At 45.4% G+C, this 22107-nt stretch overlaps 2 protein-coding genes across 2 annotated transcripts in view; both read left to right on the top strand.

Annotated features, from left to right (window-relative positions):
- Positions 1–17702, top strand: part of LOC140077524 (uncharacterized) — a 40333-nt gene extending 22631 nt beyond the window's left edge. The window contains exons 2-6 of the mRNA XM_072124770.1: positions 4802–4965; positions 8864–8926; positions 9861–9995; positions 15978–16040; positions 17296–17702. Coding sequence (XP_071980871.1) covers positions 4802–4965; positions 8864–8926; positions 9861–9995; positions 15978–16040; positions 17296–17535 — 665 coding nt within the window. The 3' untranslated portion in view covers positions 17536–17702. The remainder of the gene's footprint in view (positions 1–4801; positions 4966–8863; positions 8927–9860; positions 9996–15977; positions 16041–17295) is intronic.
- Positions 17703–20689: 2987 nt separating this feature from the next.
- On the top strand, positions 20690–21109 carry SYCN (syncollin). Its single transcript, XM_072123777.1, has one exon. It carries the CDS (start codon positions 20696–20698, stop codon positions 21089–21091), a length of 396 nt encoding a protein of 131 aa, XP_071979878.1. The 5' UTR covers positions 20690–20695; the 3' UTR covers positions 21092–21109.
- Positions 21110–22107: the final 998 nt, after the last annotated feature.

Raw genomic sequence — 22107 nt, 5'->3', positions numbered from 1 at the left:
AGGAGGTCACTGGGTGCTGGGTGTCACACACCTGGGTGCTGCTGAGGAGGTCACTGGGTGCTGGGTGTCACACACCTGGGTGCTGCTGTGAGTGTTATCTTCATTCTGGGCTGTGGGAGAAGCAGAGAGGAGCTTGTAGCAGGATCACATGTAAGTGCCCGAATCTAACATTGCGCCTAAACTGCGCCTAAACTGTGTTAAAGTAAAGTGATTAATAAGAGGCAGAAAATATACTTATCACAGATGGTTGTAGCTTGTGATAATTCTGGCAAAACAGTGCGCCCGAATTTAGTCGCAACTACTGCACTTAGGCGCACAAAAGTGATAAATGTGGCCCAAAATTTGTTCCCTTTCTTTTTTGCAGATTAGTATTATAATAACAAGAGGTCAGACAAGGTCAATGCAGATCATCTCTTATTCCTTTCAACGGGAGTTATAATAATAATTCCTTTATTTATAGAGTGCACACAGATTATGCAGTATTATCCCTTTTAATGAGAGTTAAGCTGCAATTACCCATCGTTGCCACTACCTTGAGAATGGCGCTGTTTGTTTCCTGTTGCATTCAATGGGCCACATTTATCACTTTTGTGCGCCTAAGTGTAGTAGTTGCGCCTAAATTCTGGCGCACTGTTTTGCCAGAATTATCACAAGCTACAACCATCTGTGATAAGTATATTTTTTGCCTCTTATTAATCACTTTACTTTTACACAGTTTAGGCGCAATTTTGGCGCAGTTTAGGCGCAATGTTAGATTCAGGCACTTACATGTCATCCTGCTACAAGCTCCTCTCTGCTTCTCCCACAGCCCAGAATGAAGATAACACTCACAGCAGCACCCAGGTGTGTGACACCCAGCACCCAGTGACCTCCTCAGCAGGGGCTTCTCCTGGAGGGGATCCCCCAGTGCTGGTCTCCTGCTGCACCCCTATAATTCTGCACAGTATCCCCCTCAGACACTGTGCAGAATTACATGGGGGACACTTGTCTGTAGTTTCTGCAACATTCTGCAAACTTCTGAGCTCTTTTGCTTTGAGCTCAGCGTTTTGCAGAATGTTTTGTAAATAGAAGGTGATGAACTGTAAATAGAGTCTGCAGCTCCTGTCTGTAATGTATCTAATGTATCTATTATATGTACTAGTGTCTGCAGTGTATCTAATGTATCTATTATATGTACCAGTGTCTGCAGAGTATCTCATGTATCTATTATATGTACTAGTGTCTGCAGTGTATCTAATGTATCTATTATATGTACCAGTGTCTGCAGAGTATCTCATGTATCTATTATATGTACTAGTGTCTGCAGTGTATCTCATGTATCTATTATACGTTCCAGTTTCTGGCTGAGCTTTGCTGCTAGAAATGAGCTCTTCTGCAAAGGGGCTCAGTGCTTTCTTCTCAGATAACGCCACCTTCGGGCTGGAGTGTTTTTGCGCCCGTTTTTGCGCCTAAATGAAAACGTTGCAAGTGATGAATATCATTAGGCGCAGCAAAACATGTGGATTGGTAAGATAGATGAGGGAAAGCTGGTTATTTGTGCTGCGCGGCTAGTTTGGCGTTTAATCGCAAAAATGGCGCAAAAACGGTGCGCCTGAATGAAAAGGCGCAAAAACAACAGAAAAAACTAGTGATACATGTGGCCCATTGTCTATATATGGAAGGCGTTGCCATGTCAGAAGTGTCTGAGAGCAAAATTATTCCAGTTTATAAATTGAAAGCTAAGTTCTGATTGGTTGACAATCAGTTTTGTCAGTTTCTGACTATATTCATAGAATATTCTGATGTCCACACTATATAACAAAGTGAAACGCGCTGGACCCGTCCACAGTACAAGTCATTATGGGAAAACAATATAAATGCAGACTGTGCTGATTCATCAAGATATAATCAGCCGGGGCAATGGCAACATCCGCTGCGGCTCACATCTATACATAAAGCGAAAGCTGCTCTTATATTGGCACCAAAAATTCTGCTTTCACAGCTTCCAGTTACCTCCTCCTGCAGGACATGTGGTTATATACCGTATAAACATAGGCTACACTATGGGGCTCATTTACTAAGGGCCCCGTGGACCGCAATGACAATGCACTTACATGCACCGGGAAGAAGAAGGTGAACTCCGGGGACCTGAGCGGGGAAGCGACACATGCAGGATATCAGGTGCACAATCTTAGTGAATCGCGGCGCAGTGCATTCCAGACGGACAATGCACTTTCGGGAACTCCGAGGGAGCAGGTAAGTAATTGTGCCCCTATATCTACAGAGGTAATACTCCATTATCCGTGCGGTCGCTATAGGAGCTGCAGTAACAAAGCTCAGCCACTATACAGAGAACAGCGCTGTTCTTACCACCAGAAGCAGGTTCAATCATAGTCAGACTCCTGCTTATAGTGGATGACCCCTTTAAGATGCCAAATACTGTGATCATGTATGCCAAAAAACATATTAGAAAAACAGTCATGGAAACTTTTGACTTCAATGTGGGAACATCCAGTTTGTTTCTGTTGGAGCTACTTTTGCCAGAGGAGATGGGAGGTCCGGAGACCCCTGATCTGGAGGATCTGATGTGTCTGAATTTAGGTTAGGACCAGTGATGGCTTAAGGGCTGTATGAATATTATAGTCCCTACAAGTCTGGAGTCACTTCCTACATATGGGACTAGAATCAGCTTCTTGGGGAATGGAGGATGAGTCCCTTCTGCTCCCTTCTACAATCTAATCAACCTACCAGTATTTTTTTGGAGTGTGGGAGGAAACCAGAGGACCCAAAGAGAACATACAAACTCTTTGCAGATGTTGACCTGGATGAGACTTGAACCCAGGTCCCCAGCGCTGCAAGGCTGTAATGCTAACCACTGAGCCACCGTGCTGCCGGAAAAGTTGTATGAGGATTTCATGGGTGAAGGCCCTTCTCAGTATAAAATTTAGTGGGTGTTTTTGGTGGTCATCATGAGCCTCCAGAAGGTTTGGGATTCAGGCTACCACACAGACCATCTACATTATAATCCACTATTGGTTAGGACTACAATTTAATACAATGTTATAACATAATAACAAGGTGCAACAACCATAACCGAGAGGAAAGCTAACAACGGGCACATCTATAGGCACAGATCCTGATGTGGGTCCTGCGTCTATCAGATATTTATGTATTTATGAGCATAACCCTTATGTCTGAACAGGTGTAATATGATGATGCAGCGCGAGCTTACAGGCCTATTTCATTATGAGAACGTATGAGGAGCTTTCACTTTCCTTACCAGGCAGATGGGGAGATAAGTAGAAAGTTTCTATCTCACCCCAAGTGCTTTATTCGAAGGCCAGGGCTCCTGCCATGTAACTTCACAAGTTCACAGTGTTGCAAAGTCCAACTCAATGGGCCACAATTTTGGGCCAAAAAAATTGATTATGCAACTCAAGGTTGCAGTCGCTAAACAACCTTGGGGGTCGCAATACGATCCAATTGTTCTGGATTTTACTTTGCAAAGTGATAATCAGCCTAGTAACAGGCGTGGCGGCCAATGTCATAAAAAACATTCTCGAAATGAAAGTGACCATGTAAGTGCCCATTGGTGATACTTACTGCTCTTATCTTCACTTTCCTTAATTCTTGCTACATTTTAGCAGTGCTCCAGCTGTGACCTGTGACTACAGTCTAACTACAGGGCCTACAGGAGTTCTAGGGAAGTCTAGGACACGCCTCCTGTATTATCATTGGTTCAAACGTCTTATCTCCTGCTTTCTGCACTCTGCAACCTCTGATTGGCCGAACAACACAGTCTGATCCCAAACTTCCCCAAAGTTCTGCATATCCAAAGCCAGGGCCGGCACCAGCACTGGGCACACCTGGGCAAGTGCTGGGGCCCAGAGCTGCTGGAGGGGGGGCTCACATAAGGTTGTACATAAAGAATCCATGGGGGTGATGTGGGCTGTATCTAATGAATCCATAGGAGCGCTTTATATAAAATAACCATGAGGATACTATTTGGCATGGGAATATTTTAGGGAACGGGGGACTGTTTTAGTTTCTGAATTTTTAATGCTGCCACATGAGTTCACTGCCAAGGGGCCCACTGAGGCTCTATCGCCCAGGGGCCTTCCGAAACCCTGTCCAGAGCTAAAATCTATTCGAGGAAGAACATGACGGTATAAGATGAATGTCTGTCGCACATTAACTTGTGTAAATGGGATTAAGTTTAAGGGGTTTCTGGATGATCCCTTTAAGACCTCAGTATCCCCCCCTGTGCTTAACTCCTTACAGAAATGTCAGGTCCTGTCCTAGAGGAGAAGACAATGACACCAGCAGAGGGTCATAGCTACATACAGTAAGCTTCTACACCTACCTGACCCCCGGCGAGGGGTCCCCCGCACCGGCGCCCTCTCCCTTTAAGAGCCGCTGTTGCGTTTCAGCTTCGTCCCTAGAATGTGACCTGTTACAGCGAGTAAATATGTGCAGGACTCCACCAGACATAGGGAGGAGTGTAACCTGCGGATAACACACCTGACGTCACCTGCAGTCCTGGATGTGAAAGTGAAACCCGCTCAGAAGTCCCCGAGGATGCAGTTCCCATTCTCCTTTAAATTACATCATCAAACAAATCCTGAAGATATCACGAAAGTGACTCCAGGAGAATGGGATATAAAGGAAGAAACATGGAGCATCCACCATCACATCCACCATCACCCCCAACCAGGAGCAGCGCACAGGTAAGAGATCCCATGTATCTCCCTATAGGATAATGCAATCATGTCCTGCGCTGAAACACTGTAACGACATGTTTATATACTTGTCTCCTTTGCAGATATGGCCGCCATTATCAGAATCACCGCTTTCCTGGTGCTGTTATACGTGTTCCTGCAGGACACAGCCGAGGGTCACCCGCTCCAGAACCAGTGCTACATGTCCAAGTATAAAAAGATACAACCCAGTATTATGGCACCGGCCCGAATGCTACAGAACCAGCAGGTGAGTAGAGGGTGGAGGGTTTGGGAATTGTGTCTCAGGGGGCAGTATAGGGAGTCATATATGATGATGTCACTATAGGACTATGATGTCACTATAGGACTATGATGTCACCTTAGGACTATGATGTCCCTATAGGACTATGATGTCACCTTAGGACTATGATGTCCCTATTGGACTATGATGACACTATAGGACTATGATGACACTATAGGACTATGATGTCACTATATGACTATGATGCCACTATAAGACTATGATGTCACTATATGACTATGATGTCACCTTAGGACTATGATGTCACTATAAGACTATGATGTCACTATATGACTATGATGTAACTTTAGGACTATGATGTCACTATATGACTATGATGTAACTTTAGGACTATGATGTCACTATAGGACTATGATGTCCCGATTGGACTATGATGACACTATAGGACTATGATGACACTATAGGACTATGATGTCACTATAGGACTATGATGTCACCTTAGGACTATGATGTCAGTATAAGACTATGATGTAACTTTAGGACTATGATGTCACTATAAGACTATGATGTCACTATAAGACTATGATGTAACTTTAGGACTATGATGTCACTATATGACTATGATGTAACTTTAGGACTATGTTGTCACTATAAGACTATGATGTAACTTTAGGACTATGATGTCACTATATGACTATGATGTAACTTTAGCACTATGATGTCACTATAAGACTATGATGTAACTTTAGGACTATGATGTCACTATAAGACTATGATGTAACTTTAGGACTATGATGTCACTATATGACTATGATGTAACTTTAGGACTATGTTGTCACTATAAGACTATGATGTCACTATAAGACTATGATGTAACTTTAGGACTATGATGTCACTATAAGACTATGATGTCACTATAAGACTATGATGTAACTTTAGGACTATGATGTCACTATAAGACTATGATGTCACTATAAGACTATGTTGTCACTATAAGACTATGATGTAACTTTATGACTATGATGTCACTATATGACTATGATGTCACCTTAGGACTATGATGTCACCTTAGGACTATGATGTCACTATAAGACTATAATGTCACTATATGACTATGATGTCACTATAAGACTATGATGTCACTATAAGACTATGATGTAACTTTATGACTATGATGTCACTATAGGACTATGATGTCACTATAGGACTATGATGTCACTATAAGACTATGATGTCACTATAAGACTATGATGTAACTTTATGACTATGATGACACTATAGGACTATGATGACACTATAGGACTATGATGTCACTATAAGACTATGATGTCACTATAGGACTATGATGTAACTTTATGACTATGATGTCACTATAGGACTATGATGTCACCCTAGGACTATGATGTCACCTTAGGACTATGATGTCCCTATTGGACTATGATGACACTTTAGGACTATGATGACACTATAGGACTATGATGTCACTATAAGACTATGATGCCACTATAAGACTATGATGTCACTATATGACTATGATATAACTTTAGGACTATGATGTAACTTCAGGGCTATGATGTCACTACGAGACTATGATGTAACTTTAGGACTATGATGTCACTATAAGACTATGATGTCACTATAAGACTATGATGTAACTTTAGGACTATGATGTCACTATAAGACTATGTTGTCACTATAAGACTATGATGTAACTTTATGACTATGATGTCACTATATGACTATGATGTCACCTTAGGACTATGATGTCACCTTAGGACTATGATGTCACTATAAGACTATAATGTCACTATATGACTATGATGTCACTATAAGACTATGATGTAACTTTATGACTATGATGTCACTATAGGACTATGATGTAACTTTATGACTATGATGTCACTATAAGACTATGATGTCACTATAGGACTATGATGTAACTTTATGACTATGATGTCACTATAGGACTATGATGTCACCTTAGGACTATGATGACACTATAGGACTATGATGACACTATAGGACTATGATGTCACCTTAGGACTATGATGTCACCTTAGGACTATGATGACACTATAGGACTATGATGACACTATAGGACTATGATGTCACTATAAGACTATGATGCCACTATAAGACTATGATGTCACTATATGACTATGATATAACTTTAGGACTATGATGTAACTTCAGGGCTATGATGTCACTACGAGACTATGATGTAACTTTAGGACTATGATGTCACTATATGACTATGATGTAACTTTAGGACTATGTTGTCACTATAGGACTATGATGTCCCTATTGGACTATGATGTAACTTTAGGACTATGATGTCACTATAAGACTATGATGTCACTATAAGACTATGATGTAACTTTAGGGCTATGATGTCACTATAAGACTATGATGTCACTATAAGACTATGATGTAACCTTAGGACTATGATGTCACTATAAGACTATGATGTAATTTTAGGACTATGATGTCACTATATGACTATGATGTCACTATAGGACTATGATGTCACCCTAGGACTATGATGTCACCTTAGGACTATGATGTCCCTATTGGACTATGATGACACTATAGGACTATGATGACACTATAGGACTATGATGTCACTATAAGACTATGATGCCACTATAAGACTATGATGTCACTATATGACTATGATATAACTTTAGGACTATGATGTAACTTCAGGGCTATGATGTCACTACGAGACTATGATGTAACTTTAGAACTATGATGTCACTATAAGACTATGATGTCACTATAAGACTATGATGTAACTTTAGGACTATGATGTCACTATAAGACTATGTTGTCACTATAAGACTATGATGTAACTTTATGACTATGATGTCACTATATGACTATGATGTCACCTTAGGACTATGATGTCACCTTAGGACTATGATGTCACTATAAGACTATAATGTCACTATATGACTATGATGTCACTATAAGACTATGATGTAACTTTATGACTATGATGTCACTATAGGACTATGATGTAACTTTATGACTATGATGTCACTATAAGACTATGATGTCACTATAGGACTATGATGTAACTTTATGACTATGATGTCACTATAGGACTATGATGTCACCTTAGGACTATGATGTCCCTATTGGACTATGATGACACTATAGGACTATGATGACACTATAGGACTATGATGTCACCTTAGGACTATGATGTCACCTTAGGACTATGATGACACTATAGGACTATGATGTCACTATAAGACTATGATGCCACTATAAGACTATGATGCCACTATAAGACTATGATGTCACTATATGACTATGATATAACTTTAGGACTATGATGTAACTTCAGGGCTATGATGTCACTACGAGACTATGATGTAACTTTAGGACTATGATGTCACTATATGACTATGATGTAACTTTAGGACTATGTTGTCACTATAGGACTATGATGTCCCTATTGGACTATGATGTAACTTTAGGGCTATGATGTCACTATAAGACTATGATGTCACTATAAAACTATGATGTAACCTTAGGACTATGATGTCACTATAAGACTATGATGTCACTATAAGACTATGATGTCACTATAAAACTATGATGTAACCTTAGGACTATGATGTCACTATAAGACTATGATGTAATTTTAGGACTATGATGTCACTATAAGTCTATGATGTCACTATAAGTCTATGATATCACTATATGATTGACATGACACAATATGGCTATGACATCAGGCTGTCATTGGGGAGTCACAAATTAGTAATTTTTAATAGAATTTTTTTTTCATTTATCTGTGGATAGTTTTTAACCCAAAAAATAGTTTGCACAACCCCCTAAAAGACTCTTTATATTCCTGGATGTAATGATTGTTCATTGATCCCTTTATCCACAGAAGAAGAGACCCTCCTGCCACCAGGGGCTGCACCTGAGAAAGTTTAAATATTGTGACATAAAGGTAAGTCCATCAATTCATCTCTTCAGACATATCTTTACCTACCATAGAGTAAACTACAACTCCCAGCATTCCCTGACTGCCTGCAGCAATGGCTTCCTATGGTTGTCAGATTGAGGCTATCAGGAGCCCCCCCCTGTTCTCTTAAAAATAAGTCGGACCCCCAGGATTTATGCATTTATCACCTATTACCATAGGATTAAAGGGGTTATCCCGAGGCTGAAAAACATGGCTGCTTTCTTCCTAAAACAGCGCCACACTTGACCGTGGGTAGTGTGTGGTATTGCAACGAAGCTCCATTCATTTCTATACATCTGAGCTGCAATACCAGCACTGACCATGGTCAGGTGTGGCGCTGTTTTTGGAGAAAACAGCCATGTTTTTCAACCTCGGGAGTTCTGCTCCGTCTATGGCTTTTCCTTGTACTTGTCTCGATGCATCTTCCTGCTGATAACTAGAAATGACATGAGCAAGTGTAACCCCCCCCCCCCCAAGCCTGACTGCACCCAGCGCCGTGCGGGAGATGGGCCCAGCTGGCCGCTTGTACATACAGACACTGATGCGTCCTGTACACGTGTTATACTGGGGGTAGTTGTACAGAGAATCCCTGCATTATAAAGATGCACAAAATGCTACAATGTATCCACCCGGAAAGACATTCTAACTGCATTAGAATACCGGACTAGTTACTCTTCAAAGGGAATAACCACCAACATCTCAGAACGATGGGAAATTCTTAATAAATAAATTGAAGCGTAAGATCAATTACACCTAATTTCCAGCAGAGACCCAAAAATAAAATAATTAGGCAGTGACTTCCTGCAGCCACCACTAGAGGGAGCTCAGTACGAAATAAGAAGACAATAAACTCCTGGGCTCCCTCTAGTGGTGGCTGCTTTCTCCTCACTTCTTCTAATGCCTGAGTTTATCTCCACAGGGCAGAGAGAGATTACTGCTCACCCTACAGAGAATATCACTAGTCGTTAACGTCTTGGAAAATATGAATAAGACCAAAGTGGTGACACAAAATTTGGAAGCATTCTCCATCCTCCAAGGGGACCTGATGAATTGTGTAAGTGCAAAAAAATATTCTGTATTTCTAAATATCGAAAGCTGGATAATTTCCTTGAATATTTAAAGGAGGTTGAAAAATAGGGATTGTTCCAAAAAACAGCGCCACCCTTGATCATGGTTAGTGTTGGTATTGCAGCTCAGCTGTATAGAAGTGAATGGAGCTTAGTTACCGTACCACACACCAGCCATGGTCAGGATAGGAGCTGTTTTTGGAAGAAAGCAGACAACTTTTTCAGCTTCCGGACAACCCCTTTAACAGTTAACTGTCCCAGTCTTTCACATTTGGCAATTTCAAGCCCATGTCCTTGGAGTCAGGTGGTTCCCTAGTCCAAATAGTCCAGGGTTTTGGGTCTTTAACCCCTTGTGATCAATGGATAACTACTCGGGTCCATAATGTCCACCCCAGTCCCCGGTGTCTAGTGTTGTAGTGATGTGGTCTGTACTATTTTAGTCCCATAGTCCCTGGTGTCTAGTGTTGTAGTGATGTGGTCTGTACTATTTTAGTCCCATAGTCCCTGGTGTCCAGTGTTGTAGTGATGTGGTCTGTACTATTTTAGTCCCATAGTCCCTGGTGTCTAGTGTTGTAGTGATGTGGTCTGTACTATTTTAGTCCCATAGTCCCTGGTGTCTAGTGTTGTAGTGATGTGGTCTGTACTATTTTAGTCCCATAGTCCCTGGTGTCTAGTGTTGTAGTTATGTGGTCTGTACTATTTTAGTTCCATAGTCCCTGGTGTCTAGTGTTGTAGTTATGTGGTCTGTACTGGTTTAGTTCCATAGTCCCTGGTGTCTAGTGTTGTAGTGATGTGGTCTGTACTATTTTAGTTCCATAGTCCCTGGTGTCTAGTGTTGTAGTGATGTGGTCTGTACTATTTTAGTTCCATAGTCCCTGGTGTCTAGTGTTGTAGTGATGTGGTCTGTACTATTTTAGTTCCATAGTCCCTGGTGTCCAGTGTTGTAGTGATGTGGTCTGTACTGGTTTAGTTCCATAGTCCCTGGTGTCTAGTGTTGTAGTGATGTGGTCTGTACTATTTTAGTTCCATAGTCCCTGGTGTCCAGTGTTGTAGTGATGTGGTCTGTACTGGTTTAGTTCCATAGTCCCTGGTGTCCAGTGTTGTAGTGATGTGGTCTGTACTGGTTTAGTTCCATAGTCCCTGGTGTCTAGTGTTGTAGTGATGTGGTCTGTACTATTTTAGTTCCATAGTCCCTGGTGTCTAGTGTTGTAGTGATGTGGTCTGTACTGGTTTAGTTCCATAGTCCCTGGTGTCTAGTGTTGTAGTGATGTGGTCTGTACTGGTTTAGTCCCATAGTCCCTGGTGTCTAGTGTTGTAGTGATGTGGTCTGTACTATTTTAGTTCCATAGTCCCTGGTGTCTAGTGTTGTAGTGATGTGGTCTGTACTGGTTTAGTTCCATAGTCCCTGGTGTCCAGTGTTGTAGTGATGTGGTCTGTACTGGTTTAGTTCCATAGTCCCTGGTGTCTAGTGTTGTAGTTATGTGGTCTGTACTATTTTAGTTCCATAGTCCCTGGTGTCCAGTGTTGTAGTGATGTGGTCTGTACTATTTTAGTTCCATAGTCCCTGGTGTCCAGTGTTGTAGTGATGTGGTCTGTACTGGTTTAGTTCCATAGTCCCTGGTGTCTAGTGTTGTAGTGATGTGGTCTGTACTATTTTAGTTCCATAGTCCCTGGTGTCCAGTGTTGTAGTGATGTGGTCTGTACTGGTTTAGTTCCATAGTCCCTGCTGTCTAGTGTTGTAGTGATGTGGTCTGTACTATTTTAGTTCCATAGTCCCTGGTGTCCAGTGTTGTAGTGATGTGGTCTGTACTATTTTAGTCCCATAGTCCCTGGTGTCTTACATCATGGTGACCAGGGGCGGACTGACCTTAAGACCCACCGGGAGAAATACTGCAGGGTCGATTAGTTTAGGGCAGGTTAGGGGCCAGTCTGGGACTGGTGGGGCCAGTGGAAAAATAAAAGCACATGAAACTTACCTTTCCGACACTTTCAGTAGACAATTTCTTAGGTCTATAGGCCCTGGTGTCTAGTGTTGTAGGGATGTGGTCTGTAGTACTCATTGTCTAATTGCTCTGAATCCATAATGTACAGTGCTTTAATACCAAGGTCCCTGGTGTCAAGTGGATAAGTGCTTAGGTCCATATAGTCCAGAGTCCATTCGATTGGGTCTAAAGTGTCCAGTGTTTGGACCTTGGTGCCTGTGTTTTAGTCTATATTGTGTAGTCCCTAATGGCCTAAGGTATTCAGTGGACACATGAGCCAGTCCTTGGTGTCCTGTGTTTTAGTTCGGTATCCCTGGTGTCTACCATCCTAGTGATGGTGGAAAAGTCCTTGGGTCTATAGGTTCCGGTGTCCAGTATTGGTTTGAGCTCTCTTGGGTCTATAGGTTCCGGTGTCCAGTATTGGTTTGAGCTCTCTCTCGCGTCTATAGGTTCTGGTGTCTAGTATTGGTTTGAGCTCTCTTGGGTCTATAGGTTCTGGAGTCTCGTATTGGTTTGAGCTCTCTTGGGTCTATAGGTTCCGGTGTCCAGTATTGGTTTGAGCTCTCTTGGGTCTATAGGTTCCGGTGTCCAGTATTGGTTAGAGCTTTCTTGGGTCTATAGGTTCTGGTGTCTCGTATTGGTTTGAGCTCTCTTGGGTCTATAGGTTCTGGTGTCCAGTATTGGTTTGAGCTCTCTTGGGTCTATAGGTTCTGGTGTCTCGTATTGGTTTGAGCTCTCTTGGGTCTATAGGTTCTGGTGTCTCGTATTGGTTTGAGCTCTCTTGGGTCTATAGGTTCTGGTGTCCAGTATTGGTTTGAGCTCTCTTGGGTCTATAGGTTCTGGTGTCTCGTATTGGTTTGAGCTCTCTTGGGTCTATAGGTTCTGGTGTCCAGTATTGGTTTGAGATCTCTTGGGTCTATAGGTTCTGGTGTCTCGTATTGGTTTGAGCTCTCTTGGGTCTATAGGTTCTGGTGTCTAGCATTGGTTGAGTCTCCTGTAGTTATCTCATCTATCATGTACATAGGTTTTGTATACTAGTCTATATTGTGTTGATCTTGTCTACAGTGTGATGGTCCCTAGAGCTTTCACTCCTTGGTCTCTGATGTCTGGTCTAGTGCTAATCTGCTCTTTGATATTCAGTAGATTGACCCTCCAGTCCTCAGTGTCCAAATTTTAGAGCCTCAGTCCATTTTGTCGTGGTCCACCATTCGGTGGTATCTTCTGGATGGAGGTTTAATCACCAGAGGCGACTGGGCTTCTTTACTATGAGAACTGTCAATCTGTGGAATAGCTGAGCTCAGGCGCTGGTCACAGCAGGGACAGCAGAGAGCTCAGGCGCTGGTCACAGCAGGGACAGCACAGAGCTCAGGCGCTGGTCACAGCAGGGACAGCAGAGAGCTCAGGCACTGGTCACAGCAGGGACAGCAGAGAGCTCAGGCGCTGGTCACAGCAGGGACAGCAGAGAGCTCAGTCGCTGGTCACAGCAGGGACAGCAGAGAGCTCAGGCGCTAGTCACAGCAGGGACAGCAGAGAGCTCAGGCGCAGGTCACAGCAGGGACAGCAGAGAGCTCAGGCGCTGGTCACAGCAGGGACAGCAGAGAGCTCAGGCGCTGGTCACAGCAGGGACAGCAGAGAGCTCTGGCGCTGGTCACAGCAGGGACAGCAGAGAGCTCAGGCGCAGGTCACAGCAGGGACAGCAGAGAGCTCAGGCGCTGGTCACAGCAGGGACAGCAGAGAGCTCAGGCGCTGGTCACAGCAGGGACAGCAGAGAGCTCAGGCGCAGGTCACAGCAGGGACAGCAGAGAGCTCAGGCGCTGATCACAGCAGGGACAGCAGAGAGCTCAGGCGCTAGTCACAGCAGGGACAGCAGAGACCTCAGGCGCTGGTCACAGCAGGGACAGCAGAGAGCTCAGGCGCTGGTCACAGCAGGGACAGCAGAGAGCTCAGGTGCCGGTCACAGCAGGGGCAGCAGAGAGCTCAGGCGCTGGTCACAGCAGGGACAGCAGAGAGCTCAGGCGCTAGTCACAGCAGGGACAGCAGAGAGCTCAGGCGCTGGTCACAGCAGGGACAGCAGAGAGCTCAGGCGCTGGTCACAGCAGGGACAGCAGAGAGCTCAGGCGCTGGTCACAGCAGGGACAGCAGAGAGCTCAGGTGCAGGTCACAGCAGGGACAGCAGAGAGCTCAGGCGCAGGTCACAGCAGGGACAGCAGAGAGCTCAGGCGCTGGTCACAGCAGGGACAGCAGAGAGCTCAGGCACTGGTCACAGCAGGGACAGCAGAGAGCTCAGGCGCTGGTCACAGCAGGGACAGCAGAGAGCTCAGGCGCTGGTCACAGCAGGGACAGCAGAGAGCTCAGGCGCTGGTCACAGCAGGGACAGCAGAGAGCTCAGGTGCAGGTCACAGCAGGGACAGCAGAGAGCTCAGGCGCAGGTCACAGCAGGGACAGCAGAGAGCTCAGGCGCAGGTCACAGCAGGGACAGCAGAGAGCTCAGGCGCTGGTCACAGCAGGGACAGCAGAGAGCTCAGGCGCTGGTCACAGCAGGGACAGCAGAGAGCTCAGGCGCTGGTCACAGCAGGGACAGCAGAGAGCTCAGGCGCTGGTCACAGCAGGGACAGCAGAGAGCTCAGGCGCAGGTCACAGCAGGGACAGCAGAGAGCTCAGGTGCTGGTCACAGCAGGGACAGCAGAGAGCTCAGGCGCTGGTCACAGCAGGGACAGCAGAGAGCTCAGGCGCAGGTCACAGCAGGGACAGCAGAGAGCTCAGGCGCTGGTCACAGCAGGGACAGCAGAGAGCTCAGGCGCTGGTCACAGCAGGGACAGCAGAGAGCTCAGGCGCAGGTCACAGCAGGGACAGCAGAGAGCTCAGGCGCTGGTCACAGCAGGGACAGCAGAGAGCTCAGGCGCTGGTCACAGCAGGGACAGCAGAGAGCTCAGGCGCTGGTCACAGCAGGGGCAGCAGAGAGCTCAGGCGCAGGTCACAGCAGGGACAGCAGAGAGCTCAGGCGCTGGTCACAGCAGGGACAGCAGAGAGCTCAGGCGCAGGTCACAGCAGGGACAGCAGAGAGCTCAGGCGCTGGTCACAGCAGGGACAGCAGAGAGCTCAGGCGCTGGTCACAGCAGGGACAGCAGAGAGCTCAGGCGCTGGTCACAGCAGGGACAGCAGAGAGCTCAGGCGCAGGTCACAGCAGGGACAGCAGAGCTCAGGCGCTGGTCACAGCAGGGGCAGCAGAGAGCTCAGGTGCTGGTCACAGCAGGGACAGCAGAGAGCTCAGGCGCAGGTCACAGCAGGGACAGCAGAGCTCAGGCGCTGGTCACAGCAGGGGCAGCAGAGAGCTCAGGTGCAGGTCACAGCAGGGACAGCAGAGAGCTCAGACGCTGGTCACAGCAGGGACATCAGAGAGCTCAGGAGCAGAGCACAGCGGGGACAGCAGAGAGCTCAGGCGCAGGTCACAGCAGGGACAGCAGAGCTCAGGCGCTGGTCACAGCAGGGGCAGCAGAGAGCTCAGGTGCAGGTCACAGCAGGGACAGCAGAGAGCTCAGACGCTGGTCACAGCAGGGACATCAGAGAGCTCAGGCGCTGGTCACAGCAGGGACAGCAGAGAGCTCAGACGCTGGTCACAGCAGGGACAGCAGAGAGCTCAGGCGCTGGTCACAGCAGGGACATCAGAGAGCTCAGGAGCAGAGCACAGCGGGGACAGCAGAGAGCTCAGGCGCTTCAAGAAGGGTCTAGACGCCTTTTTACACCTAAATAACATTGATGGTTATGTTATATAGAATTGTTTCCCATAAATCCCTTCCTCATCCAATCCCTTCCCTTCCTTGGTTGAACTTGATGGACAAGTGTCTTTTCTAACCGTATAAACTATGACTATGACTCAGGTCCTCCTTGGCCAATGGTTCCTGTTATCTTGTCTCCGGTTTGCAGGTTGTGATGCTTATTCCTATAATTTTGGAGAAAGTAATAAGTTTCTTGGTTCTTCTCTTGCAGGAGGTGATAAAATCTCCCGAGTTGAACAGTTGTCGACATCATCTCCACCATTACAGAGAGACGGTAAGAACAGACTGTAGATGGTTTGTCATAGATATATAGACGTAAAGATGGCGTCTATGGCCCGGCATAGTCATGTCAATCCATAGATGGCCCAATACAGGGCCGTCACCAGGGGGGGTTAGTGTGACTGTGTTCAGGGGGCCCCAAGAAGTAAAAGGGCCCCTAAGTCACAGGAAACCTTCCTCCCTTCCCTGGTGAATGGAACAGGGTCAGAATATCCTACTTCCTAGTGGTGGCCCAATGACATCATCTCATCGATAGGCCACCCTGGTCAAGTGATGTCATCCTGATGCCTTACAAACATGACCCAGTAGAATCCGACAACTAAGGGCTAGAGAAGAGCAAATCATTCCAGATCCGATTTCCTAAAGCTTTTTCAAATGGTTCGGGAGCCAATCAAATTAGTCCAAACCGAAGTTCCTCCAATTGTTCTGCAAATTCCATTAAAATACAGATATCTACAAAGGTTAGAATTAGGACTGGGGTTAAGCCCTTATGAAAAAAAAATAGAAAATTTGTGTTTTAGACGGGGGCGTAACTATGAGAGGCAGGGCCCCATAGCAAACTCCTGAATGGGGCCTCGTTGGCACTTGAAAATATACAAACTACACTCATATACACACACAATTATATACCTACATACATAAACATACAGCTCTTTACTCATACACACATATTTATACACTTTCACACACATTTATATAATCGCACACATACAGTGCCCTATATATACAGCAAATCCAGTACATACACAGCACAGATACACACGTATATACAGTATAAATACATCATATCTGCTGTTATATACATATCGTGGTGTATAATGTGTAGCATAATATGTATATATTGGTGCACATCATCCTTTCTTTAGTGTCAGGTCAGTAGATGGGGCCCCCTGACACTGTGGGCCCCATAGCAGCTGCTATGGCTGATACTGCTGTAGTTAGGCCCCTGGTTTTAGAGGACTAAAGTAGGTTATAAACCAATTTTTAGAACAATTAGAGCAACATCGGTTTGTCCAAAGCGAATCGTGAAAAATTCAGATTCGATTCGGTGCCCGAAAATCAGCAGATTCACAATGAATCTTCCCAATGAAGAATGGATCCGCTCCTCTCTACAGGGGCCACATGAGAAATCCTATTACTATCACTATATCTGGGAACCATTATATCAGCCAAGAAGAATTTGGGGCTCAGAAATAACCCAAAATTTTCTACCAACAAAAATTTACATATTTTTTTTCCTATTTTTTCAGGTGACCAAAGAATGTCTGGAAAATGACGTTCTCCTGAGCCTGGAGTGGATCCTGACAGAAGATTTGGGCTACCTCATCCATGGAAGGCAAAGTGGGGAAAACATGGAAAAGATGGACCCTCCAGTCACAGTGAAACCCCCCGCCGCTAAGAAACGGAAAGGCAAAAGGAGGAATAAAGGCAAAAAATCCAAAAAAGACGACCAACTAAAGACGAAAGAGAAGGGTTCCCAGTTACCATAGTTACTAGAATCCAAAAAAGTTACTTTTATACAGAACCCGGATTCCATTTCTATGGGCAACCCTATGCCCCACCCCCATGACTCTATATGGAGACGTTACGCCTGATAGGACTGTGACTTTTATAAACTAATAATATATGTATTTATTACTGGAATAATTTATTTGCTTGAGCCCTGACATTTCCCTCGCGGCTGCGGCTGCCGTGTATTTATATATTTTTTATATATTTCTATTAATAAATTGTCATTTCAATATTCCCGTGCTTATAAGACTCTCATTATCACAGATGGGATGGGGATCATCTGGTGGAGGGGTAGTTCATTATAACTAAGGGATAAGCTCTAATTACCACCCGAACAATGTTCTAGATTAGTAAACAAAGAGGATTATGGGATATTAAAGGGACATTGGACACAGAAATGACACTAATAGAACATGTTCTGCCTCTGGTCTGATCCTCCTGAAGGTCTTACTTCTGGCTGAAAGACAACTGGCTGCAGCAGGAGCCTCCCCGCTCTACTCAGTCTACAACAGGACAATCATTTGTTATGTACCACCCCTTAAAGGGAACCTACCACCAGGAATCCAGCTATAAAGGTAGATCGGGTGGTAGGTGGATCAATAGGACGTGAGGATAGCCCTTTTTAGAGCTAATCCTCACGTCCCTGCTATCTTTTTGAAATCTTTATTGCCCTAATATGTAAATTTTGTAAAGCGGCTACTGGGGCGTGGAGTAGCTGGAGCTGAGGCTACACGTCACTGCTACTCCACGCCCCTGTAGCCTCTTTGCTCCCCCTACCCTGAGATCTTCGGCATGCGGCTCCTCGTAGCTGCGCGCCCTAGTCCGGGAAGCCGGCATTCTGCGCATGCGCAGAACGCAGACCGCCGGCTGAGCGGCCACAGCTCCGAAGTCGGTTCTTCTGCGAATGCGCAGAACTCTGGCTTCTCAAAGCTGCGCGCCGAAGACCTCAGGGTAGGAGGAGCAAAGAGGCTACTGGGGCGTGGAGTGTAGCCTCAGCTCCAGCTACTCCACACCCCAGTAGCCGCTTTACAAAATTTACATATTAGGGCAATAAAGATTGCAAAAAGATAGCGGGGACGTGAGGATTAGCTCTAAAAAGGTCTATCCTCACGTCCCATACATCCACCTACCACCCAATCTACCTTTATAGGTAGAATTGTGGTGGTAGGTTCCCTTTAACAAAGACCCAAACTACCGTCAGTCCCCAAAAAAAGGAGCAGATCAGCCGTAGATATCTCCTTTATTCTATACTGGATTTCTTCAAGACTATTGAGGTTTATATCGTGCACAACCGTTCTACTAAGAATGAGACTTCATGGGGAGAAGTCTCCAAATCTTAAAGAGAACTTGCCTCAAATACACTCTGACCTCCCTCATCTGCTAGCGGTTGTGCCCCCCGATCAGTTTGCCTTTTGTTTTATTAAAATCCGTCCATCCGTTCACAAGTTATGGCCCTGAGAAGTTTATGTGTGAATTAGCATTTTCTCTGGGGGCGTGTTTTGTCAACAAATGGTACCGCCCCCTTGTCTAGTAGAAACTAATTCACACGTAAACTTCTCAGAGCCATAACTTGTGAACTGATCGATGGATTTTAATAAAACAAGAACCAAATTGATCAGGGGTGCAGGAGCAATCACATGGGGGAGGTAATTCGGCAATTTGTACTTAGTGACAGGTCAGCTTTTAAGAGTGTATAAAATTGCAGAGGATGTTGCAAAAGCAAACACATTCTACAGGACTGCTCGTATATGAATACAGGTGGTCCCTTAAGAACACCCGACTTACAGACGACCCCTTGTTACAAACGGACCTCCGGATGTTGGTAATTTCCAGTACTTTAGTCCTAGGCTACACTGATCAGCTATAACAGTTATCACAGGTGTCTGTAATGAAGCTTTATTGTTATTTCTGGTTCTTATGACAACCCAACATTTTTAAAATCCAATTGTCACAGAGACAAGAAAAATTGTCTTGGGTTCCAATGATAAAATATACAGTCCCGACTTACATACAAATTCAACTTAAGAACAAACCTACAGAACCGATCCTGTACGTAACCCGGGGACAGCCTGTATAGACCCAATGGGGCAGATTTACTTACCCGTCCATTCGCGATCCAGCGGCATGTTTTTTTGCGGTGGATTCGGGTCCGGCCGGGATTCATTAAGGCAGCTCCTCCGACGTCCACCAGGTGTCGCTGCTGGGCTGAAGTTCCCCGAGGCCCGCCGGAATGCACTGAAGTACACCTGCCTATCCTGGTGAAGGTAAGCGCGAGTCCCGCAACACTTTTTTTTTTTAAAATGCGGCGGTTTTTCCGAATCCGTCGGGTTTTCGTCCGGCCACGCCCCCCGATTTCCGTCGCGTGCATGCCAGCACCGATGCGCCACAATCCGATCGTGTGCGCCAAAATCCCGGGGCAATTCAGGGAAAATCGGCGCAGATCGGAAATATTCGGGTAACACGTCGGGAAACTGCGAATCGGGCCCTTAGTAAATGACCCCCAATATGTTCCCCTTTTACTTTCCACACCATGACCCTCCACCTCTCACATTGCCCCAAAAATCTTTCTCTGTCCTACCGATATCCTCCTGCACTCTACCTCTCTCTTCTTCTGGACTGCCCCTTTGCCTTTCTTTATCTCTGAAATGTTGTCCATTAGGCAGGTAGAAGATCTGAGATCTCTTGTTTCTCCTCTTGACCATGGTCAGACTTGTCCACCAGAGAGTCCAGACTCTAACCCAATACTGAGCGCCGGAGGTCCAGCAGAAGACACCCCAATTAGGAGGCTACGAGGGGCCTTTATTCCTAGGGGTCAATGATCGGTGGGCCTTCAGAATCATCTGGTGGAACCAATGATCTCCATGGCCAGTCACTGAAGTAGGACCATTATTGGTCCTACTTCAGTGACTGGCCATTAGCGCTTGAGGCCTTACTCAAGTATTTCTCTACTAATCTGTTCCATAACTCCTGGCACCTCATACGTACAATGTGTAATGAGGAAACGTTGACCTTCACCACAGCTGGGAGAGTCCGTGGGTGGCACGCAGATGGTTAGGTCTTCTCTGCCAACATCCACCCACGTCATCCCAAGAGTGACACATAAAGCTTCCTCCAAAGGGTTCCTCAGACCATTCCACCATGAGAGCCCTGAGCCTTTGCCTCTTGCCACTGCTGGCGTCCCTGGCCATGGGGGCCTGCCCCGCGCCGGCCAACCTCGTAGATGATCAAGGCAACAAGCTGTGTGCCCGTCTATACGCAGACGCCAGCCCGTACTACGACGAGTGCTGTGCTGGAGAATACTTGGACGTGAAGTCAGGAGATGACATCCCTTACATCCTTCTAAGGTGGAACAACCGGGTCTCTTCTCTGGTGGTGGGAACTCGATGTGAACTTACCGTCTGGTCAAAGAAGCCCAAGGACGGCGCCACCAAGAAGTTCACCGCTGGAGCTCAACCGAGACTGGCCGAGGTCAAGAAAGGTCTTCTCGGAGACTGGGATGACTCCATCTCTTCCTATTACTGCAAATGTAACTGAGACGGAGGAAATGATTGACTGTCCTGGTGTCCACCGAAATATGGAGAAGACGTAACCAAAGTAGACCCGACTTCTAGAGACTTCTAGAGACTTCCATCTTGTGAGGGGGGGGGTCTGACCTTCTTATTATGATGTAATTAAAGCCTGTAAACTTGTACTGAGGTGTTGTCCTTACTATAACAGGAGAGTGTGGGTGGAGGGTGAGTGTGAGTGTGTGAGACCATAGGGAAAGCTCCACAGTCTCTTAAAGGGATATTACACCTAAACTCTTGTTCTTTATATCGAGCTAGGGAGAGGTTAAAGGGGTTTCCCCAAGGTTATAACAGTTTGGCCACCGACCTGTCTATGGTTTGTGCCTGAAATTACAGCTCAGCTCTATGACAGTCATGAGCTGCAGTACCACACACAACCTATGGTCAGGGGTGGCGCTGTTTCCAGATGCAGTAACCAAATAATGGACTAGTCTGAGGCTGGACTTACACAATAATCTTGGCCAAAGGCCCAACTGGACCAGCACCTAATGTGTATGGGAGTCTCCGGATGACATAATATTCTATGTCCCCTTTTATTCTCCAGAAGGAGACCTTATTTCCTACGACTACAATGGGGTCAGTTTACTGGTTGCCAATAAATCCATAATATTATCTCATAAATCAGATTTTCTAATTGCTAATTTATTAAAAACCATATTACCATTTATTACAACAGTGTGTTTTGGAGTGTGGGAGGAAACCAGAGGACCCGGAGGAAACTCACGCAAATTATGGTAACAGACTACCGTCAAACCTGTGTAGTCTGATTGCCCTACACCTACTCATTGTATGTAAGTCAGAACTAGGGGATATGCTACGTGGGTCATTCCAATAATTATGTAGACAATCGCATAAATATTAACCCCCCCCCCCCCCATATATTTACTAAATAATGTAACTTCACATCCTAATAACCCGTCCGTGATCGAAGGGGTGAATCCTGGAGACCTCGATCAGTCACCGATGTGGAGGGTCTTCTGCCTC

Source organism: Engystomops pustulosus, chromosome 9, assembly GCF_040894005.1.
Source record: "Engystomops pustulosus chromosome 9, aEngPut4.maternal, whole genome shotgun sequence".
NCBI classification, from domain to species: Eukaryota; Metazoa; Chordata; class Amphibia; order Anura; family Leptodactylidae; genus Engystomops; species Engystomops pustulosus.
This window is presented reverse-complemented; position numbering and strand designations above follow the sequence as displayed.